The 24396-nt window shown below is 33.2% G+C and overlaps 4 protein-coding genes across 6 annotated transcripts; 1 reads left to right on the forward strand and 3 right to left on the reverse strand.

Annotated features, from left to right (window-relative positions):
• Positions 1–1632: 1632 nt before the first annotated feature.
• Positions 1633–4466, forward strand: LOC111300052 (uncharacterized). 2 transcript variants are annotated; one of them, XM_022895655.2, is made up of 3 exons: positions 1633–1742; positions 1867–2665; positions 3996–4466. In XM_022895655.2, exon 2 carries the CDS (start codon positions 1965–1967, stop codon positions 2628–2630), a length of 666 nt encoding a protein of 221 aa, XP_022751390.1. In that variant the 5' UTR covers positions 1633–1742; positions 1867–1964; the 3' UTR covers positions 2631–2665; positions 3996–4466. The 2 variants fall into 2 exon arrangements, with proteins under 2 accessions (XP_022751390.1, XP_089604123.1); XM_089747997.1 differs by having other exon boundaries at positions 4131–4466.
• An 842-nt stretch (positions 4467–5308) lies between these two features.
• LOC111300051 (zinc-finger homeodomain protein 5-like) lies at positions 5309–8007 on the reverse strand. Its single transcript, XM_022895654.2, has 2 exons — positions 7274–8007; positions 5309–6951 (listed from the first exon to the last, which is right to left on the reverse strand). The coding sequence occupies exon 2, from the start codon at positions 6678–6680 to the stop codon at positions 5616–5618; it is 1065 nt and encodes a 354-aa protein (XP_022751389.2). The 5' UTR covers positions 6681–6951; positions 7274–8007; the 3' UTR covers positions 5309–5615.
• Positions 8008–15163: 7156 nt separating this feature from the next.
• On the reverse strand, positions 15164–16331 carry LOC111300789 (DNA glycosylase superfamily protein). The gene has a single exon (XM_022896403.2). It carries the CDS (start codon positions 16146–16148, stop codon positions 15291–15293), a length of 858 nt encoding a protein of 285 aa, XP_022752138.2. The 5' UTR covers positions 16149–16331; the 3' UTR covers positions 15164–15290.
• A 1629-nt stretch (positions 16332–17960) lies between these two features.
• On the reverse strand, positions 17961–20219 carry LOC111300790 (GATA transcription factor 18-like). 2 transcript variants are annotated; one of them, XM_089747998.1, is made up of 3 exons: positions 19876–20219; positions 19096–19537; positions 17961–18989 (listed from the first exon to the last, which is right to left on the reverse strand). In XM_089747998.1, exons 2-3 carry the CDS (start codon positions 19513–19515, stop codon positions 18690–18692), a joined length of 720 nt encoding a protein of 239 aa, XP_089604124.1. In that variant the 5' UTR covers positions 19516–19537; positions 19876–20219; the 3' UTR covers positions 17961–18689. The 2 variants fall into 2 exon arrangements, with proteins under 2 accessions (XP_089604124.1, XP_022752139.2); XM_022896404.2 differs by having other exon boundaries at positions 19096–20219.
• Between the last annotated feature and the right edge of the window lie 4177 nt (positions 20220–24396).

Here is a 24396-nt window from a genome sequence, read left to right on the forward strand (position 1 = left end):
TTAAAAATTTAATTAAATTCGTGAGTTATTCGAGTCATTAAGATGTTAGAATTTAGTTTGTTTAATAAATCAAATTACTTAAATTTAAATTCAATTCAATAATAATTAAAAATCAAATTTTATTATAATCAAATTTAAATAATTCATGAATATTCATATAGTAAATTTTGTTTTTGTCTTGCAACCAAGTGCGATTAGGTTCTGTATCGTGCTCTTCTCCGTTCATCTTTGCTTCCTTATTGGATTTAATGGGCCAAAATTGAAAAGTCGATGCTGCATGGATCATGATCAGTGCAACTCTTTCGCATTGATTTGAATGTACAGTCAAGATTATTTTGGAAATGCTTCTGTATTGTAATTGGTTTTGTAAATTCAAAATTATTTTCAAAATTTAATTTTTTTCACATCAATTTAGTTCGTTCAAAATTATTTTTTGAAACTATTGGAACATTACACGATAAACGCTTGTCTTAATGTTGGCATTGACGTGTTGTGCTTGGGATTTGCCGACAATTCTCCAAATCATCTCAAGACACCATAATTTCCGCAAAAAGAAAACGAAAAACCCAAGAAATGCGTAAAGGGCAAGTTAAAAAGCAAAGGAAAAAGACAAAACAAAAGGGTGTTTTAGTTGGGTTTGAGATTTAAAAATTCCTTCCCCCACGTTGGGCCATAAAAGAACCGAACCCCGTGCAACGGAGTCAATGAACAAAGATCTAATGCAATGCCGACAACAGTACCCTTGCCCTAATTACACGTGGCATGATGATAGCGTTTCTTCTTCCCTAAACAGCTCCCTATTCAGCCACGTTACCCGTTGCAGTGCCACGTTGCAACACCAACGGTTTTTCTTCCTCCGTTATGACCCTTGCTTTGTTTGCCTTTTTTTTTTCCCTCTCTGCAAACGAAAAGGTTTAGAGAAACTTTTTTTTCCGGGTTTTGATCTAATTGGTTTTGTTACTGCAACGCTTTTTTTTTTCCTAAGAAACAAACAAAAAATCTTAGAGAGGAAAAAGAAAAGAGAGATAATTAAGGTAGATGGAGATGAAGAAAGTGGTGATGATGATGATAATGGTGATGTTGGTGTCGGTTTGCTGGGGATGGGGAGAGGAGGCAAAGGTGAGAGCGAATGCCGCAGCAGAGAATGCCAAAATCAAAGCAAAAGAAATCAAGCATGGTGCGGCTGAAGCCATGCAAGAAGCCGATGACAAAACCCAGGACTCCTGGTCTGATTCTGGCTTTCACAAGCTCACTGAGTAATGATCAACATGAACTTAAAACATACTACTATGTACAAAAAATGCATAATTGCATATATAATCTGTTTATATTGTACTATTTTATTATTATCCAGGCCAATTCTATAAAGTAATTGTGCTTATTAAATAGTGTTTGTCTTCTTTAGAGTTGAGAGAAAAAGGCAATTTGCTCAATTTGTTGGCCTTTATTTCTTATTGTTAGGAATTAAAGAAGTTTCTTTTATCATTTGTTTCTTGTGCATGATTCTGTTGAGTATATGGAACAAAGACGCCAAAATTGTTAATAGGATTGAGGAAAGTAGGCGATCGGTTTAGCTTATAAATTGTGGTAAATATGGTTGTCTGTCTCTTACAGTTGCAATGATTCTGGTAGGGTTCTAGGACTTAAATATGAGAATGCAAGAGAGGCGGCTAAAGATTTAAGGGATAAAGCTGGAGATGCCTACTCAAGGACCACAGATAAAATCAATTCTCCTGTATCTGGTAACGATTAATTCATCTTATGTCTTTCCTATTAATCTAATGTCAAGCCAAAGTTGGTTCTTGTAATTATTAGGATTTATTTTTCGTTTTTGATTTGTTTGATTTGTTACTTCTGTCCTTTCAGATGCATCAAATTATGCTGCCAAAAAGGTTAGAGAGGGAGCAAACATGGCTTACTAGGAGGCAGGTGATGGATTTGATAATGCCAACCAGAAGCTTAACATGGCTACAGATATGGATTCAGATCAGGTTGGTAATGCTAGAGAGACAATGGCAGAAGCAATGGACTATGGGAAAGACAAAGCAGCCAATGCCTATGACGAAGCTAGGCAGAAGATAAGAATAGCTTCAGGCATGGCTTCAGATGGCGGCTATGATGCCAAGAAGACAATTGCTGATGGAATGGAGTACGGAAGAGATAAAGCAGCCAATGCCTATGATCAAGCCACCCAGAAGTTTGAGATGGCTTCAAATGTGGCTTCCAACAAAACCGATGATGTCAAAGAAACAATGACAGGAGCTATGCAATATGTAAGAGACAAAGTGGCCAATGCCTATGAGGAAGGAAGTCAAAAAATGAATACAGCTTCCAATGATGTCTCTCATGTCAAAGAGAATATGGCTGGGGCAGTAAATTATGGAAGTGATAAAGAATCAAATGCCTGGGATGAAGCTAAAGAGATGGCAGCAGGATCAATGGGTTATGGAAAAGATAGAGTTGCCAATGCCTATGATGAAGCTAAGATCGAGGTAGGAGAAACGTATGCATCAGCCAAGGAGACCATGAATGAAGAGGCTAAGGCTAAGTATGAGGCAGCCAAAGAGAAGGCTTCGCAGGCTGTGGGTGATCTTGGAGCTAGGATGAGAGTGAATAGCGCAGAACTTTGAGTGGAGCTACATTTGCTGACTTTGTGAAGCTATCTGTAAGTCATGACCGTTTTTATTTCTTTCCTGTTCTTGAAACATACTCTTTTTTAGGATACATGCAGACATAGGCATATAGACCTTGAAGAAATAATTCGTGGATTGTCTATTGCTCATTTCGGTAGTATATTTGAAAAAAAAAAAAAAAAGAAATTGGAAGTATATTGAACACATACTGTATTACCCATAACAAATTTCATTTATTTTTTAAAAGCAAATTTCATTTATTTTTTAACCTCAAAATTCTAGTGCATAGAGAATCTGGGCTTGAAGTAGACAATGTGGTGGGCTTCATGATTGAACTTGAATGGATAAATCACATTTGTATATATAGAAATTGCTGATGGAGCAACCTTGATCTCTGGAATCTGGACCATGAAGCCCATTTGCCATGTAGATTTTCTCCTTAAAATTGTTGCTTTACTAGCTATATTTGGAATTGAATTAAGTTTCTAGTATAATGAAGTCATCTTTTCCCATTCTTCTCTGTAGTAAATCTACAGAATTTTAGCACATGAATTTAAAAAAAGAAGAAAATAGAATAAAAATAAATAAATAAAGAAAGGTACCTAGAGATGGCAGATTTAGAATCTATTTAACTGGTAGAAGTCAATCTAATCCTTTTTAAAGCTCAAGTATGGGAGGACTACAAGTGGTAATATGGCAAAGTTTTTCACGTATGAGAAATCTCAATATCATCTATGATAGACGATAGGGAGTTGATGAATTAACTTGGTATATAGTAGTATTAAACCAAAAAGGTAGCTTAAACTAGTTTTTTCATCCCAAGGTAAATTGCCTTCAAATGAAAAGGATTTGAATTTGAATCCAAAATTTAGTTTAATTGATTTATACAATCAAAGTAGTATCAAACAGGCATAGAGTTCATATCTCAACACTTAAAAATCTGTGACCTTATTTCCAGACACAACCTCTGAAAAGGATTTTGATTTGGTTAAACTAGAGGCAATAAACAAATTGAAAGGGTTAATGTAATTTTTTAACTAGGGGAAACTCTTTCTTCTTTTCCTCTCTCTTCTCTCTCCCATCCTCAATTTTTTCCATCTCTATTTTCTCCTTATCTTAATTCTCCTCATTAATTGTCCAGGCTTTTCGTTTTGGGCACCCTTCTCTTTACTAGATGTCCCTTTCAAGCAATGGAATTAATGTGAATTGTTCTTAAATGCCTATGAGGCTGGGACCTTCCTCTATTGATTTTCTGTGGCTCTTAGCTGTTCCCCCCTGCATGCTGTTGGACTAACTTTCCTGTACACTTTTTTTTTTCCTTCTGTTTTTATTTCTTCTTGATTCAGCTACTTGTCCTTCCAGAATTTATACATGTGAAGCTGAATATTTCGAGCCCACCCCAAGTTGACGTTACACCAAGTTATTATACTTCTTTACAAGTTCGGTTAGTATGTCTTCTGATGATTTATTTAAGCTCTTCTATCTTTTCTTTAACAGTACTGAGTTGAAGGTTTGAGCACCCACTCCTCCCCAACCCTATTCCTTTCTTATCATTGAGTTGCCAAGGACTCTTAGAAGGAAAAAAAACTCACATGTAATATAGCAATAATAATTCAATATCAGCAAGTTCCAGACGGGCAATTTCATGCAAATTCTCAACGTTTTGGTTACTTCTATAGCTGATTTGTTATGGATAGTGCGCTTCTAGAACTATTTGAAATGCCCTTTCTCTATGTATTTGAACTATCTATTCATTCATCTACGTCTTAGTCTTGTGTTACTCGTAGGAGTTGGAAGTGATTGTCATCTTATATTACTGTGATTGTCATCTTATGTTACTGGATTCAGAAGTGATTGTCATCTTATAAAGTTTTTTCATAATTTATTTGAAAGATCGGATTTTCATACTCAAGTCCATCGAATATATGTCAGACACAGGTATTCTAAGAAAAATGAAAGGTATTTTAAGAAAAATGAAGAGTAGAAGTCTGTTAATTGTAGAAGAAAAAAACAAGAGAAAGAGAGTTAATGTGACGGGCTTAAGACTTATCAATCTACTATACGTGCAATGCAAGTGATTGTCTAGCATTTTCCATATTTCCAGCATATCTTCACCCTGAAAGAATCTCTCAAGAAGGATAAGTCCCCTTCAATCTATAGCTTTGATGGGGCCAACTAGTCAAATAGTTCTGTTCGCATTTCACATGAAGATACAAAAAAAATGAGGACAGCCATATCTAATTTGGCCCCGAATGGAATTATTTTTAAACTACAAAACAAGAATTTTTCAAATTTCGAAACTACAATAACTTGGCTTGAAAAACCTGTCAAATTCCGTTTGCCCCGGCTTTAGTTCTAGGGGAAAATACAACTTTTATGGTAGGGTTGGAAGCAACCAAAGGTACCATGATTAATGGGCCAAATGGAACACTTTGGGGAAAAAAAGGGGGGGGAAAAGATCTGCATACATAAAATTTTGCTTATTTTTCTTCTCTCTTTGGGGAAAAGTAATTGTAGTATATGAAACATTCTTGTTCAACTTGGTTTTTTGCCTTATGGGTGAGATTCTTATATGCGCACTCTTGTGTTGACAATAATGTCTTTAAGGATTGTACTGTATATTTCAGAATCATTTGTAGAAGAGGAAGATGACAGGTTGACTAACATTTTCTTTAATGAAAAATCCTGACAAAGTGAGATTCCTACATGTTTTAATGGAAGAACTACTATGATCTTTGTGTGTTGCCAAAGTTTCTAAGAATTGTGATATGTCAGAAATTATCTGAAATACAAAGATTACAGATTCAATGATGTTAAACAAACATGTCTAACAAATGCGGAAAATTAATTAGTAAATATAGTAAGAGTTCTAATCTATTTCCTCCTTAATTTCTCTCTATTGGGTTATGCACATTTCTTATCTAAAATTATTCTATCTAAGGAGAGTTTGCTACTTTCAAGTGTTTGGAAGAAAAATCTTTCTTACATTTGCTTTTTCTTCATGGCTTGTTTATTGTTGTGCATCCAAACTTTGAAAACCTGTCTCTTTACTCCCACTTGAGCACAAAACTGCTGCACTTCTTGCTCATCTTGCTTCTGGATTCTCCAACCCAACTTCTCAGCCAATTCCATCATCTTATCTTTTTGCTCTTGACTGAACTTTGTCCTGAACCTCTTCTTTGATGGCTGTGGATATGATGATTGCCTTCCTGCAATAGAATGAAACATATTCAGATCTTCACTTGAGGACTCCGCGGGTCCGCCACCTCCAAAGTTCATCATTACAGGTGCAATTGGTATGGTAGAAGGACTAGTAGACAAGCCAAGGGAGAATCCTTGTTGATGAAGAGGGGCTGGTTGTTGAGGATGAAGCTGAGGAGGATGCGCAGGATCTCTTCTTGTATTGTTTCTGTGGGGATTATAAGAATAATAACAGCTTGGTGCATATTGTGTTTCCCCATTAATTTCTTTTCTATGAAAATTCCTGTGGCATTCACAGGCTGCACATTTCAAGGCTTCCAGGGTGCCGCCTTCGCCGCTTGGCATGAATTCTCCACAGCCATCCACAACATGGCCGCCCTTGCTGGCTGCGTGGTTCTTCAAACATTCTCTATATCTAATCAAAGGAGTAGAGCTGATAGGTGTCGTTGTTGGACCATCTACTGGTGGGGGCTGTGATGTTGGAAGTTGTTGCCGTGGTGATTTCAGGCTTGATCTGTTAGCTGTAGCAGTTACTGTTGCACTGGTGGTAGCTAATGGAGCTGAAACTGGATCTGGGTCTGGTTCTGGATCTCTCCTGGGCTTGTGTATTTGATGTTGTGGATTCAATTCAGGGTGGTAAAGAGCGTGGTGATCTAGGGTTTGAGGTGGATTTCGATTGAGGATTGTTGAGTCAGTGCCATGAATGGTTTGATCTCTTCTTCTTTCTCCTACAGCTGAATTTATAGGTGCAGAAGAAGAAACTTTTGAGGAAGAATCCCTGTTGAGTTGATTATTATAACTAAAAGAGTTTGGCATCCCCATTTCCTCTTGGCCTCTCAATTCCATTAACTCAGATTTCCAATGTAAAACCTTGATCTTAGCCACCCCTTATTAACCTGAATATACTAGTAATATGTTTCTTTTCAAACCCATCTTCATCATCATCATCATGGCCTTGCTGATTTTTTTCTTAAAAACCTTTCCTTGCAATCTTTTCAACCCTAATTCGCCACCATCTATTCTTAATCAAAGGAATAATCAATAGCTAACCCCAAAATTATTTCCTTCTTTCTTATTCTGACTTCCACGTTTTAGTGCTAAACCCACCAACCGTATCCTGTTCCACAAGACGTAAGCAAGCAAGTGCTTGAGCAGTGTACAGACAAATGAAAATTTTTGAGGGACTCAAAGAGAGATTAATTTTATAGAAAACGATAAAGTGATTAAGATAGATTTGGAAGCTCAAACAGGAAATGGGACTATAACACGGGGGCCCTTAGCTGGTATTAAAGTTTTATAAAAGAACTTACCTCGATGAATTAAACTGATGACTGGTCAGTTTTTTATGTAAGAATTCTCTACGATGAGCTTAAAAAAAAAAAAAAAAAGGAGGCAGGAGAAGAGGTTAAAAATGTAAGGGAGTTCTGTTTCCTACTCACCCATCCAAGCCCATAAAATCTATCTATCAAAGGAACATGGTGGGCTTGTTTGCAACCAGTGATGGCTATTAGAGACTGGTGACACTGATCAGAGATCTAGTAATCTTGCAGAACAACCGACAAGGCCATGTTAGTTCTCTCTCAGACCCTGCAAACTGGTCCAGCTCCTCATTATTGCCTCTCCCTAGCACTTTGTTTTGTTTGTAACTATCATCTTTTCTCCTGCACTCTCTGCAACTCTCCACAAACCCCAAATGCAAAAAGCTAATGCAAATTTTATGTGCGGGACAGTAAGCAAGGAGAGAAAAAAAAAATTGAATATTAGTATGTCTTGCGAACTGAAAGTTGGCTTGTTTGCCTGGAATATTTCCGGAACAGTTTTGATCAGGTCTGAGATTTGTCACATCATCAGACACAAAACCTCAATTACAGAATCTCTTAAACATGGGGTTAGGCTTAAGATAATGAGCAAAAGGAAGAGAAACAGAATAGAAAAGAAAGAGAGAGAGAGAGAGAGAGAAAGAGAGGGGGACCCCTTGATCTTTCGTGGGCTGCAGGAATTAAAGTGCAAGAATGCTGGTCCACAGCACTGCACTTGTCCTTTTAGTGTGTTTCAGATTCCCTATCTCTCTTTCTTTCTAGGACTCTCGACTCTACATAATCTTGTTTTTCATTTGGGTGCGCCAGCAGCAATTTCTGCAGACTCCACTAAGATTACCCAATCAAGGCTTTAGCCAGTCCATTTTTGCTAGGCTTTGTTTTGTTTGGCATCTTTTTTTTTTCTTTTCTTCTCTTTCTCCATCAGACATCGTTTTTGTGCTTGTAGCTACTTTGTTTTCTTGGTGGTAAGAGTGATACACACGTTAGCCAATACAAAGAGGTAGCTTTAAATTGATCTGCTCTGTATTATTTGACCCTTTACCACCTCTTTTTGGGCCCTGCTTTTCTTTACATTAGATAAGCTCTTCCCATCTGATATCGGCCATTTAATCCCTCCTAATTCCCCTTTTTTCTGGGTCAATATTCAACCTTGATGAGTCAAAAAATCTGGTTTTAACTTTTGAACTAAAGCTGATATTGATATAGTTTCCTATATGCAACTAACTCTTTAGCATTTTCTAGTGTATTTCTCTTGCTCTTTATCTTCTTGAGCACCATGTCTCAACTATACCCCAGTTCAGTTTTGTTCTCTTCAAATCAAATTGAATTTGCTCCACCTTTTTAGTGAGAAAGTGAGATGAAAAAAGGCAAGAGTTTTCTCAACCAAGGTCCTGCAATGGTCCACCAAAGGCCCAGTTGAACACCCTCATTTGGGAGAAATCTTGTTATTGCATATTGCCATTACCCAAAGGGAAGTGCCCATCATTTGCATTACATGTTGCGAAGAAATAAAAATACTAATTCTTTTTTCTTTGCTCTCTCTTACCTGACACGAAGGTTTGTTTTGTATCACAAATTAGGAAACACCATGTTCACATGTGTCTGCATAATCTTTCTGTCTGAACTCTGAATTAGTATATTTTATTAGGAAACCAACGGCTAGGTCTCTGAAAAGGTTAACTGATACAAAATTATTTTAAGTTATCTCCACGGGGCACCTTCTTTTGTGAGCTTGGAGGGAACAATTTCCAAGCAAGATTAGGTTAATTCCAAAGCATAAATATCAAGATTAAACTAATCATCCTGACAACTTGTTTTCTTAATTATATAATGCATGCAATGAGGCTGGACACGTGGCAAAAGCCCAACCAGGTGTCTCACAGACTTTCTTCTTCGGTATAGCTCAAGTCACTCTCATAGCTAGGGCAGTAGGGCTGTTTATTTTACCTGGCAGATATGTGTTCAAAGCTTATAGGCCTTGCCTGTGTTCTAACAGGAACCTTTGCTTTGACTTTGCCCTTTTTAAATGGACCACCCTCACCCTGTCGGCCTGTTCCATGGGCCACCTGATTTTAGTTTTCCAGATTATTGTGACATGGTGGTTACTTTGAACCATAAACTACTATTAAATTCATGGTAATACGTTCAGACGTCAAAAAAATTAAGGGATCATTTGAATGGATGATAATATTTAATTTTGGTGAGATTTAAAAATAATAATAAAAATGATTAGAATTAGAATTAAAAAAATTATTATAATTGTGATTGAAAAAATTTTTATATTAAATAAATTTTATTAAAATTAATATTTAAATTTAACTGATAATGATTAAAATTTATTTATATCTTATTATAAGTTCAATTACAATTAAATTGATAAGATATTTAATGATCCAAATGGCATTTTAATCTTTCATTCTTATTAAAAATTATCAAAAGACAGTCAAAATATTTTGGATATTTGAATTTACTTAACATATTAAATTTATCTTACATATTCAATATAATATCAATATGATCACATCATTATAACAAAGTTAGAATTTACGTCTATATATATTTTTTAAAATCTCTTAATCTTAAGAGTTAAAAGACTTGTCTTTGTTTAATGTGGTTCTTTGTCTTGGCTGCTATGAAATTCATGTGTTACATCTAACAACCCCGTTCAGCCATTAAAATCGCAAAATTTTGAAACAGGTTTTTTGTTTTTTGTTAAATATGAATCAATAATTGAGTAGGGATCAGTTTGGGCCGGCTGGCCCTTTTCAAAGCTATAATGAAGACAAAGGGAAATCAACCTTCGGTTGGATGATGGGCTCACCTCACTCCTCAGTCATATCAAAAATTGCACGCGAAAGGGAGGGTACGTGCATGATTTGAGAGGCGGAGTTGACGCATTTTGCATGTGGAATCCAACGACAACCCAAAAAAGTTCCATTTGCTTTCCTTACCCACTCAGCTCTTAGCTTAATGATTTCCACTAATCTCTTTCTTCCAACTTAATACATGCTAATTGGTAATTAGGACTCCACTATTTATTATCACGTGGTTATTACCTTCTTCCCGTAAAATGTTAGTTTTGGATAACTCTTGTAAGTTTGATTAGTGTACCGAGCGTGACATTATCTCCTTTTAACAATAATTATTATTTTGGTGGTATTGATTTTTATGAAATTTTAAAAAAATAATAATATTTTAATATTAAAATTAAATTTTTATGATTTTTAATATCAACAAATTAAAAAAAAATCATAAAAAATAAATTTAAAATATACAAAGTAAAATTTTATATATTTAAAAAGTTAATATAATTTTGAAATATCTCAAAAAGAAAAAATGAACAAAAAAATGTGATAGAGAGTATTTTATTTTTTTATTTTATATTATTTTAAAAGATTTTTATGATAAATGATATTTAACAATTTTAAATTTAATATTTATAATTCTTTTATTTTTTTGCTATCATTTTTTTATAAAAAAAAATAATAATAAAAATTTTAGCATCAATTTCCAAAATGAAGATTAAAATTATACTAATTATTTAAGAGGGATAATGTTCTCATTAGTATTATAATTCAAGCAAGTAATCATAAAATATACACTAACAATTTAAATTCCAAATCAAGGGTAAAAGATTAATGGTCCATGACTGACTGACTATGATGGCCCAACCTGGAATTTTTTAATTTTTCATGCAAGATTTTATAAAGTCGATAATCAAGTCCTTTTTTGTCGTTAAGTTAAATTTAGTTTAGAAAGAATAATGAGTTAATGACTTAACTAATTAATTTTAGAGTAAATAATAAATACTTCATATAATAGTAATTTTAATTATTTATGTCCCATTTTTCTTTATTAGTGTTTTAACTAAATTTTTATTATTTTTCACTTCAAAAAATACATGTTATTAAATTCAATTTTTATTTATACAATTATTTTTTAAAAAAATTATTACTTAACAAATCTTTATTTAAATTTAATACTTATAATTATTTTTTTATTTCAAACTGTGATTTTTTGTAAAAAATTTATTGCATTAATTTTAACTAATTAATAAAATTATTTAATAAGACAAATTATCCAAAATAGAAGCTCTTTTTTTTCCTTTTTTTGCTAACAAAATGGTAGCTCTTAAGAAACAAGAACTCTATTATCAATAATTTATTATACGCCTAATAATCTAAAACATGACATAATAATACATGAACATAATATAAAAAAATAAAAAAATATAATTTAAAAATTTAATAATATTTACATATAAATTAATATAAATTATAACACATAATTTTTATATAAAATATAATATAAATATATAAATTTTAATATTTTATAAAATAATAACACAAAAAGTCTAATTTATTGTTTCCAATTTAAGTAAAGATGGTTTAGCTAATGGTTATGGGCCTTATCCCATGTGACTTAAGCACAAAGGATATTCGATTGTGATTATGCATTAAAGACTTTGAAGAAAATGCTTCAACTTCAAAAGCAAAACGAGTGGTTTACACAACTCTTTCACAAACACTATCCTGCCTACAAAAAATGAACTAAGAGAGCAGCCTTCTTTCAAATATCAATCACATGGCTGGTGGGTGGATTCGCCTCTTCCATGGCCCTACTCAAAGAAACTTCCTATCTCTTTTATTCAAACCCTCTCCCCAATCCAACTCCACGACAAGGAAATGGTAATTATCGAGACGCATGCAGCAGTCAACTCACCACTCAATTTTCATAAAGAGTATGGGCACTAGCCTAGATAGCTTATCTAGTTTCTGAAAGTTAATTGTAGGAAAGACTAACCCTAATGAAACGGGCAATTTCACATAAATGCAAAATACAGTGAAAAAGAGTGGTCCCATTTCAATGTTTTTCTAGTAAAGGCATTGATTAATGGCGGCTTGTATTTAACATTAATAATTTATATATTTATTTAATTTTAACTTAATTTAAAATTTTAGACCTCAAAAATTTTTTAAGTTTAGCTCAAAATAAAAAAGTAAATCTCAAACTCATTAATTAAATTTAATTTATATGATAAAAAAATAAAAATATGTGATTAAATTAAATTAAATTTGATTATATTCAATTTACATATATATAATAAAAATAAAATTATATATAAATTAAAAATAAAAGTTATATAAAAGTAAAAATTAGTTTAATAAAATATATAATTTTTATTTTTAATTTATATATAAAAATTAATTTAGATATAATTTATGTATAATAAAAATAAAAATTTATATATATATATGAATTTGAACCGAATTTAAAATTTATATATTTTATTTAAGGTTTGATTTTTTAAATTATACCCAAACACATTTAATGATTTTTAGTTTTTTATCTAATCTTTTTTAAAATTTAGATAAATCTTTAGATTTAAACGAATTGATCCTTGAATTGGTTTATCTTCAATGCACTTTATAGATTAGATCTTAGATCAACCTTCCCCAAAAAAAAATCCTTGAAAATATAGATTATCTTTTTCAAATCCAAGTATTTATAATAGTCATAAAAAATCTATCTTAATTGTCAAATAGATTAATATTACTCTTACAAATTACATGATATTTAAAAAAAAAAAAAAAGGCAATCCATTGGTCAAGCCATTAGGACACATATTTATGTGAAAGCTGGGGCATGACTAAGACATTTTGCATTATTGATCTTCTATTTTTGAGTCGCTTCCTTTGGATCATCTGTGAGTTTGTCTCCCTTTGTGTACTGTTCACTTTTTGGAAAAAAAAAAACCATAATCACAAATATGATTTTCTCAATTTTAATTGTTTTACAAAAAATCATCATCTAAAAATTAAGAAAAAAAGAAGAATTTTGTGATTTAAATTTAAGGTATAATACCCAAATAAATTCTTAAACTCTATTCTAAAGTACAAATAAATCATTAATATTTTATTGTATGAAATTAACATTATGAACTTTCATTTTATTGTAATTAAAACTTTGATAATATAAAATATGAAATTTTTTGTTTAAATATTTTTAATTGTATCATTTAATTTATATTAAATACTTGCTTAGATTCATCGGATGAGTTCAATGATAAATACTTAGAGGATATTATTTAAAAATTTATTAATTAGACATTATTCATCAAAATTTAAGATATAATGAGTATAGTTGCAATAAAATAAAAATTCATAATCTCAATTTCATATAAGAAAAGATTTAGAGCTTGTTTGCATATTAAAATAAAATTTGAAGATTTATTTGAAATTAACCCTAAATTTTAAATATATTAAAATTTATTTTTTAATAATAATTACATAAATTAATTAAATTATTCTCCTATTTTATTAATATACTTATCAATATCAAATACTAAAAAGTAAAGGGCAAAAATTAAAAGCATGCATGTATTGATTTTGGCGGTGCCGAAAGCAAAAAGAACATGTTCTTCAAAGATAATCATAAATTCGATGGATGCAGACATTAATTTTGGTATTAATAAACAACTACTATTTTCATATGGTTAAGAGTTTATTAGTAGCGTTTAACAACTATATCCAAGTCTTTCATTTCGTGATTTAATGGTTACATAAGCTTTTAAAAAAAATTAAAAATTTAATTTCGAATCTTTTTTTTTTTGTAATAAGACTTTGTTTTCCCTTTAAAAAAAAATTATATCTAGAAATTAATTAGCAACATAATTATTCATTTAATAAATTATTAAAATTTACTTAATTATTGGTTAAATATTTCTTTTTCTTCACTCAAATCTTATCCTCTAGCTAGTCTGACGGATGTCCGGTATTCCTGTCCTATCAATCATAAATAAAGGAACTACACACTTATCTTTTGACCGGCTATTTTTCATTTCTTTTCCTTTAGAAAATGAATGATCTGAAGCAAAGCCAAAAGATAGAGATAGAGATCGATTACGACAAGTGAAGAACAAGAAATATCAAATCACAAAAAATATGCTCTTGTAATTAAAATGATGTAATATAATATGAGTTGAATTTTGGACTTTAGCTTAATTAATTCATAATATCCAATAAATATGAGATTATTTAATCAATTGCAAATTTTTTTATTTTCAAATTATAATTTTTAAAAAATTAATAAAATAAAATTGCAATATAAAGGGTTTAAACATTTTCTCTAAAGATGTTATAAAAATTTAAGGTTATATTTTATACATAAAATGATGAATATGATAATAAATTAATAATTTTATATTATTTTTAATTTATATTTAAAAAATAATAAAATTATAAGGAGAATCAATTATTTTTTTAGTATAAAATAATTCAATCATCTCAAAATAAATATGATTATTTTTAATTTATGAGATTAAATTTATATATTTTATTAAATCCTTAAAAATTATATAAACTTTAAGAAAAAATAATTTTGATAAATAAATAAATTATTTTATAATAATCTTTACACACATCAAATATAAAATATGATAATATTATTTTATTTTATTTTATTTATAATATTATTTTATCTTATCTTATTAGGTAATGTTTGGTACATAAGATAATGATAAAATAAATAAGATAATATTATGCATATTATAATTATATTAAATAATATCATTTTATTTTATATTTAATGTGTATAAATTAAAATAAAATAATTTATTTATTGATTAAAATTACATTTTCTCAATATTTACATTTTCTCAATCTTATTTCTTTTAATTAAATACAAATTAAATATATTATAAAATAATTATTATATTATCTTATCTATTATTTTATACACTAAATATAATTTTATAATTTTGTATATCAAACACATCTTAAAAATTATGTTGCTTATTATTGCCTTAATTGGTTTGTCGCTTATTCTTTGGCATTTTCGTGAAAATGGAATGTAATCTCGTTGGGTTGAATTGGACTTTCTTGGGCTAATTTGGGTATATCATCACTTGGACTTTTTGATTGAAGATAACATCAACTGGGTTTTATCCACGTTTCTGGATAACAGCATTTAGATGAGCGTCTGACCCAGATTTCCTTAAGCTCAAAAGGATTAAAGCATGTAAAATTAAACACATCATATTTATATTTAATTCTACTTAAAAGCACGACAACACAAGCAATTAAAGAAGAAACAGACAATTAGACAAATGATTCAATTTTCAATCCTAAAAACATAACTAAAACCCTTCATTTTGTTCAGCTTCATCACTTTGAGCGTTTCCATTCCCTTTGGTCTTAGCTTCCACAAGCCTCCACATGTACCACGACCCAACTGATCTGTAAGGCCTCCACTTCTCACATATCTGCTCCATTTGCAATGGCTTTGGCAGCTCTTTCAACCCATACAAAAACTGGACTCCTTTCCTCACTCCAAGATCCCCCACAGGCAAAACATCGGGCCTGTGAAGCGAAAAAATCATAAACATGTGGACCGACCAAGGCCCAATTCCTTTGACAGCTGTCAACGTTTGGAACAACGTTTCATCGTCCATTGTAAGGATCGAAGTACCCGACAAAACCCCAGTTGAAAACTTGTCACACAGATCGTGAAGATAGCTTGCTTTGCGGGCTGAGACGCCAATTTCCCGGAGCTTTTGCGGGGTAAGAGAGAGGACCGTGTTTGGGAGGACGTTGGATTCGTTTCCACAGAGGGAAATGAAGCGGCTGTAGATTGAGTTGGCGGCTTTGGTGGCGAGTTGTTGGAAGAGAATGGATTTGGAAAGAGAGAGGAAGGGGGATTTACAAGGAGAGAGTTTTGGCGGGGGATGGGTGGAAATGAGGGTGGCGAGAAGAGGATCGGAGGTGCGCAGATGGTTGAGAGCGAGGTCGATTTCGGATTTTGTCGATAGAGATTTTGGGATTGTGGTGAGGGAAGGTTGAGGGGATTTTATGGCGTTGTCAACGGGGAAGTTGGCGGTAAGTTTTCGGATTTTACGTGGCCTGAATGGGATTTTGGACGACGCTGAGGGGTTTTCACAAAGTTTCTTGACGGTGCTTCTAGTGGAGATCGTGGTGGTTTGCGGCGGAGGGTTCATGATTTTGACTCCTTGGGAAGGTTTTGGGAGAAGGCGAGTTTGGGCTTTTCGACGCAAAAGTAGTTGGATTGGGGCTAGTCAACTACTCATAAGTCTTGGCAAGAAATTAATAGAAAAGTGAAAACCAATTTTACATAATAGGCTTGTATGTGGGATGGATCAAAATAAAAAAAGCCCACACGAGGCTGAACTTAAAAATAAGAACGTTTTACTCGGCCTGGTCTTTAATGACCTAAAAAGATATCTGCCACCATTAATTATTAAAAAAAGAAAATTAAATTAAATTAGAAGTATACCAAACTATATAAATTTTCTTATACCTTATATATTTATGTATACTTTAATTATATACGTACCCTAGAATGTACCTTAATATATATGTAAACTCATATCCATCAAGGTATTGATTTGAAGGATAAATTCTTTTAAGTTGAATGGATTATTCATTAAATTTATAATATTTTATAGTAAATAAAAATTTTAGATTAATTGATTTATGTACTCACTTTAATAAGATAATTAGTGAATTTAAAATTCAAGTATTCACACTTAATTATCTTTTTTTGCAAAAAAAAAAAAAAAACACAAATATATATAGTTGATAGAATTAAGTTCAAATTATATTAATTTTAACAAAAATTTAGTTCGAATTTTAATTGAATTTTAAAAATTCATAATACAATAAATTATTTAAAAAAATTAGATTGAATCTAATCTGATCCGAATCATTATCATTTTTACATATAAAAGATGTCAAAATGACGACTTTTCAAATTTGAATGGCAAACATAACTTGATCATATCAAACTACGTTCCTTTTGTATACATTTGGATACAACATAGAGTTTTATACTATTCTATACTACTATTTATGGTATCTTTTTCCTCAAAACTTCAACTTTAATTTTTTTAAAAATTAGACATATGTAAATTAAAGTAAGATTGGGAGAAAATGCGTAAGGCCTTGGAGATTGTCACATGAATTCAATCATTATCGAGTATAGACGATGTCCATCTACAAAATTTAAAATGTGGGGTTTGCTTGCTCCATTTAAGGTTGAGCATCCATTTGACAACGCTTCCATATTTGGCATTTTGAAATTTGACCTCCACATTTGTGCTCATCCTTAACAAACATTCTTTTTAGTAATTACACTTCTGTCCATGCACCAGAATATTTATAATACAAATACCAATATACATATGTATACATATAATGGAAAGAAAGCCAAAGTAACATAAAATAATGGTGAAAAAGAAACAGGATTTTTGCATTTTGCAGAGTGTCTCGAGGTTTCACGTCTCAAATATTATATTAAAAAAATATAAAAATATGATATAATATACATATATATAATTTTAAATTTAAATTTATGATATAAAATCATAAAGATAATATTATGAATCTTTATAGATGATATTAAAATGATTATCAATTAAATAAAAATTAAGTGTTATATTATAAAAATCACTTTTAAAATATTAAAAAAATTAATTATTATACAATAAAAGTAATTTTTAAAATTTGACTCATCTAAAATTTTAACGTATAATATAATTTTAATTTTATAAATTTATGTTTATTTTATGTTGAATTATAATTTTATATTAAAAAAATGATATATATATATATATTAAACTTTAACTTATAGATTATTTTTTATAAAATAAAATCGTGTGGAACTTTCACAATATCTCGCGAGAGCCTGCACTAGAGGCCAATTTGACGGTCAAGGTTCAAGAATATGTAAGCTTTGGACATGGCCAAAAAGCCTAACACGACAAGTTGCATTACTATGTGCTGAACTGCACAGTGTCTTCAGGCTTAGAACAATCACAAATTATTAAACACAAAAGTAATCGGACGATCAGATTTATCAGCCAGAGAATCAAACCCAATAATTCCAATGACAATGAAATGAAAGCCCATTTTCTCTATCTTCCAGTTTGTGAAATTCAGAGAAAAAGAAAAGAACCAACAAGACGCAGCAGCAGCAGCAGCAGCTTCAGAGTCCAGAGTCTCGGGGAAAGTAAACTTCAGTTCATGTAACATGAAAAAAGGGTACAATACATCCTATATCTATTACATTACACCAGGGAAATCAGTAATCAATCTAACTGTGCTGAACTGATCATCATGATCATGATCTGGTAATAACGTTTCACGTAGTGGGGGGAAAGAGGAACTGAGGCAACTTGGGGAAAGGAAGTCAATGTGAAAATCTCTTCAAACAGAAAGGTTTTTATATATAAAACTGACAGAGTAGGAAAAGTTAAAGAACTTGGAAAAAGAAAAGCAATAAAAAATGAAAAGCAACTAAAGAACATAGAATTATCCCTTTCTTACTTCATCTATAAAAGACAGAGACAAAGGAAACAAACTAAAAAAGCCAAAAATCAAAAAGAAAATTGACGAGACCATTTAACTATCACCACCAACATCATCATTGTGATTCATTTCAGTCATTGCTGCATGATCTTGACTGTCAATGGGGAAAGGGTTTTTCTTTCCTTTTTCTTCTTTTTTCTTTTATTTTCTTCTCATCTTGTAAAGTCGTGGACAAGGCTTGTTGGCCTGTCTGTGACGTTGAGTCTCCAAGAAAGGAAGGGAATGCCAGTATCAGAATCTCGATCACTGTCTTCAATGAACCTGAATTCACTAACAGGAGGGAAACATGGCATTTTCTGGTTCTGCGAGTGATGAACCCATGAATTGTTGTCGTGGTAGCCATGATTTTGCTGCTCCAGCATTGAAGCTGTTGCACCTGACTTGTTTGAGTTTGCTGCTGCAGCTCTTCTTTCTTCTTTTTTGAATCGAATTCCACAGGCATTGCAAAGTGACTGCAATTATATAATAAAAAAAAAGCATGAAAAATCTATAAAACAAAAAGCAAAAGAAGTATACTTGTTTTTGAAGAAAGCATTGTTAATTTGTAACTTTGTATACCTTTGGACCTCGTGGTCCGTTCCTCCAAAGTGGTGTAGAAGTTGTGTCACAGTTAGCACAGCGGCGAGCTAGGAGAGGATCATTGCCTGAGCTGCTACTGCTATTTCCATTGCTTCCGCGGCTGGCTTTTTGGGTTTGCTGTGAATAATGTGTGTTCTTGTTCTGTAACAAGTCCCAGCAAAAGTTAGACATGCAAGAATTACCAGAGCGGCTGTCATGGAGGATACGCTTGTCGTCATCTTCACAAAGACGAGTAGATGGAGTTCCCAACGAGAGAGTGCAGTCGACGGAAGATGATGAAGAGGACGTGAAAGGGTACATGTCTGTTTCATCGTAAGATTTGTGGTTTGGCATGGAAAACAGCATCGAGAATGAGTTGCTTTGGCTATGAAACTGGCCACATGAACATTGACCCACCATGTTTCCTGGTGAGCTACTGCACCTGTGCATCATATCTCAAAATTTTTTCTATGATTATGTCAAAGGCCTAACTATACCTTTTCACCTCAATTTCAGCACTATATATGGATATCAAAAAGATCAAATGGGGTTGATTCAAAATGATCAATCAACCTACAGTTGCCAAATGATCAGAGAAAACAGAAGAAAAAAAACGAAGAAACAAGGGATGGCAGATGAAGAGAAAGAAACGTGATGGTGAGTTTATAGTTAAAGGGTAGCGGCAGAAGAGTACAAGCCAAATAGTAAAACTGAGAGCGAAGTGCAATAATACATTGTTTGAATAAACACTTGGAAGAGATAGAGATGAATGGTACGTACGAGAGGCGAGCGGACTGAGGACAGTTGTTGTCTGGTAGCTTTATAAGCTAATAAAATGGCGAAATACCAGTCAGCACTTGCAGTCCACGTTGTCGTCGAATGCAAATGAAGAGATGTACATGCGTGTATATAGCAAGAGAGATATAAGGATATGGACAGAGAGGGACCCGGGTTGCATGTTACAGACAGAGAGAAACGTTTTTAAAACCCCCCCAAAAGAAAACAGTTATTATATATATATATATGTATGTATACGTAGTTAAATAATAGTAACTACTTTTCTTATAGGAGTATATATAAGAGAGAAAATAAGCCAGCCAGAACTAGTCAGAGAGTCAGTCAGGGGGAGCTACTGTTTGTATAACTTCAAGTCTTGGATTGTGCTTGAAAGAGAATGGTTGCGGGGGATTGAATTTATACTCGAAGTGAGCGATTGGGGAAGGAAGGGAAAATGGGAAGGGGGGGGGGGGCGCTCCTAACAAAGCGAGTGGGCAGATGGATTGGTCATTGGCTAGTCAAAAGAGCCCACGTGACAAGCGGGAACAGTCTTCCATGGATCTCTGCCTTCTCCGATCACGAGGCCCTATTAGTCTCAAACCCAATACATCAAAACATCTGTCCGTATCCGTATCTCTGTCCCCTCTGCTCTGTCACTGCCAGCCTCCCAAGGAAAATGGAATAATTTCCCCGCCCTTTTCCACGCTCCATCTCTCTGTGTCTTTCTTCCACGCTCCAATTGTTGGGGATCACCACAGCTCTGATACCATTTGTTGGGGAACACCACAGCTCTGATACCATTTGTTGGGCTAAAAGCCTCCAATCCAATCACACTAGCGGAAGCGAAATCAAACAATAAATCAAACATACCAAAGACAACAATTTAACGTGGTTCGGTCCAACTGACCTACATTCACGGATGAGAAAAAAGATCCACTAGTTGTAGAGAATTACAAACATACATCAAATCATCAACCTCACTCAACAATCAATACTCATAAGACACTCTCAATCTCCTCTAGTCCTATGAAGTATTCTCTACCCAAACAAACACAAACTCAAACCCTTGTGCACCCTTTCAACATAACCAAACACATACCCATATGCTCTTATACATCACACCTATGTGGACCCTCTCAATCTCCTCTAGTCCACTCATAAACAAACATACACACCCATAAGACGTAGAGCCCCAATACTCCTATGGGGTGTCTATTCCACAAAACCCTACAACTCTCTTACATCTTTTTCTCATACCTAATCCTGTAGAGACTTCACCTATTTATAACCATACAAACTTGCCCATTAAGAATCCCTCTCCTCTTAGAATTCTTCTCCTGTAAGTCAAACTTGCTTATTAAGAATCCCTTTCCTTTTAGAATTCTTCTCTTGCAAGTTAAACTTACCTATTAAGAATCCTCTTTCTCTTGGAATTCTTCTTTTGCAAGTCTTCTTGTCCATCAAGCAATATCTGACAAATCTCAAACAAATCTCAAACAAATCTCTTATGGGATTTGAGTCAATATTCCCAACAATCTTCACCTTGACTCAAATTTCATCAATTATCTGTCTTCATGTTAGACATGCTTGGCTTCATCTACAATGGAAGTCTCACAATCATCTTCTCTTCTCTTGTGTCTTCACGCTTCATACAAACCAATTCTCAATCTTCAAAACTTGAACTCGAACTTTTCTCTCGAATCGAGCTCTTCTGAACTTGCTTCTTTCCATGTCTCAAATCATGCACTTCCCAAACCTTTAGCTCTTCCCACATCTCGAACTTTTAGCTCTTTCACATCTCGAACCTTCGGCTCTTTTCACATCTTGAATCTTCAACTCTTCTCACATTTCAAACCTTCAGCTCTGATACCACTTGTTGGGGACCACCATAGCTCTGATACCATTTGTTGGGGAACACCACAGCTCTGATACCATTTGTTGGGCTAAAAGCCTCCAATCCAATCACACTAGCGGAAGCGAAATCAAACAATAAATCAAACATACCAAAGACAACAATTTAACGTGGTTCGGTCCAACTGACCTACATTCACGGATGAGAAAAAAGATCCACTAGTTGTAGAGAATTACAAACATACATCAAATCATCAACCTCACTCAACAATCAATACTCATAAGACACTCTCAATCTCCTCTAGTCCTATGAAGTATTCTCTACCCAAACAAACACAAACTCAAACCCTTGTGCACCCTTTCAACATAACCAAACACATACCCATATGCTCTTATACATCACACCTATGTGGACCCTCTCAATCTCCTCTAGTCCACTCATAAACAAACATACACACCCATAAGACGTAGAGCCCCAATACTCCTATGGGGTGTCTATTCCACAAAACCCTACAACTCTCTTACATCTTTTTCTCATACCTAATCCTGTAGAGACTTCACCTATTTATAACCATACAAACTTGCCCATTAAGAATCCCTCTCCTCTTAGAATTCTTCTCCTGTAAGTCAAACTTGCTTATTAAGAATCCCTTTCCTTTTAGAATTCTTCTCTTGCAAGTTAAACTTACCTATTAAGAATCCTCTTTCTCTTGGAATTCTTCTTTTGCAAGTCTTCTTGTCCATCAAGCAATATCTGACAAATCTCAAACAAATCTCAAACAAATCTCTTATGGGATTTGAGTCAATATTCCCAACACCAATCACTATTGCCATCTGCCTCTAAAGTAAAGGTATATTCATTCTCAGGTTGGGCTCTTTCATGGTCCCAGCATATGTACACAAAATGTGATCTATCAAATTGTTCTTTTCCAAGTTGGCTACAAAAAAAGTTTACACTAACATTGATGGAGATATGTATAGAAACATTTTGTAACATTGATCAATTAATAATAGTTAAATTTTTGTTGGTTTTGTGACATTTGAAAGATTTTGTCTAATGAAGAATAATGAATGCAGTGATCAGATAGAATTTAGATTCAAATTCTTTGGAGTTAAGGCATGTCCACTAACCGAATTTTACTTAGTATTTTCTTCAATTAAAAACAATGCAGGAGGGAATGCTGCTAGCCACGCCCTGAATTTGACTGTGGGAGAAAAAGGATGCAAAAATTGAGTTTCATGTGTGAGTGAGATGAGTTTATTCAACAAAGCAATGACCACTGCCATCTAACATGCCCGACTGCTTTAGTTGTTATAAGCAGTCCAATCCGTCTCTCCCCTCGCACCAAAAACACCAGTTTCGAGCAAACTACAAGCAGCAACCGTACCCTGGAATCACGTGAACCTCCCCACCTAAAAAACAAAGCCAATTTCTTCATGATAACTTCCTCATGTTCCGTATGCAAAACTCATCACCGAAAAGCTTTTTGGTTTCTAGTACTTAGTCCTAGCAAAATATTATGAACACCAGTAGAAGATCCGAACAATGAAAAGAAAGCTTAAGGAAACAAGAAGGAAAAATAAAAATAAAAAGGTATCTCTGTAATCATCAAAGCAACAAACATCTTTGTTTCTACTTGGCTCACCAATAGATAAAGATCTTTGAGTCAAAGATGGGAACTCAAAAAAGAAAAAGGTAGAAAAATAAAACAACAAATGTGGAAAAAAACTTGAATCGAAAAATTTAGGGAAAAAAAAACAACTATCAAAATGACCCCACAATCATCATGGCCAAACCCCGACAAAAAAAAGGAAAACCCTTCTGAAGAATATGATCAAGAGGTTCAAAAAACATGAAGAGAGAGGAAGAGAGAAAAGAATCAGATCGTCTAGAGTTTGATGAGGCCTTAGTTCGACAAACGGGACGACACCGCTTTCCAAAAGATGCTGTCTCTATCTCTTTATAAACCTGCGATTACCCAAGAAAATAAGTGATGCATTGTTTTTTTTTTTTTTTTTTGGTTTTGCCATTTCCAATCGTCTTTTCCGCCACGCGATCCACGGTTTCCTGGGGCGGGGGAGTGGGTTAATGTTTTATCAGAACGTGAAAACACGCAAGGGAGAGGAGAGTGGGGGAAGAATTGAGCAGATTAAGAATATGCTCAAATGCCTATAAATTGAAGTACTAAATGAAGATCTGTTACTACACTTTTTAATGGAAACTCTGGGATTTGCTTAATCATCTCAAACCACAGAAAATGATTAAGGTTTAGATACGCATTTATTTTATCATGATGTCACGTGGCTCGTCGATTTGGTGGGGTCCAATGGTTTTGGGTTGGGGTTTTTTTCCCCTGAAATTTCCAAGGAAATCAAATCAGATGGTATCGGGGTTTAATAAACTTTGATCAATTCTCAAGATGCCACGTGGCTTGTCCAGGTCGATTTATCCGTTATTTATTATTATTATTTTAATATTTTGGCTTTTGCTTTTGCATGCATGCAAATGTATTGAACAAGGGACGGACTTCACAGTTCAACTTACAACAAGCTTTTTAAAATTATGAGAGACTTTGAACATTCCTCAAAAGCAACGAGAATACAACTGGAATGTCTCCTGGGAGATTGGAATTGTTTATTTTATTTTTTTTAAAGGTAGATTTAGATGTAAAT

This window comes from Durio zibethinus, chromosome 18 (assembly GCF_047325235.1).
Source record: "Durio zibethinus cultivar Kanyao isolate XHJ-2024 chromosome 18, ASM4732523v1, whole genome shotgun sequence".
Taxonomy (NCBI): Eukaryota; Viridiplantae; Streptophyta; class Magnoliopsida; order Malvales; family Malvaceae; genus Durio; species Durio zibethinus.

What these genes read in the sequence shown, in the direction of transcription:
- LOC111300052 (XM_022895655.2), top strand. Translation starts at nt 1,965, where the DNA reads ATGGCTACAGATATGGATTCAGATCAGGTTGGTAATGCTAGAGAGACA.
- LOC111300789 (XM_022896403.2), bottom strand. Translation starts at nt 16,148, where the DNA reads ATGAACCCTCCGCCGCAAACCACCACGATCTCCACTAGAAGCACCGTC.
- LOC111300790 (XM_022896404.2), bottom strand. Translation starts at nt 19,548, where the DNA reads ATGATGCACAGGTGCAGTAGCTCACCAGGAAACATGGTGGGTCAATGT. An exon ending in ACGGACCACGAGGTCCAAAG is followed by an intron (nt 18,990 to 19,095) that starts GTATACAAAGTT and finishes ATATAATTGCAG; the next exon opens with TCACTTTGCAATGCCTGTGG.
- LOC111300051 (XM_022895654.2), bottom strand. Translation starts at nt 6,680, where the DNA reads ATGGAATTGAGAGGCCAAGAGGAAATGGGGATGCCAAACTCTTTTAGT.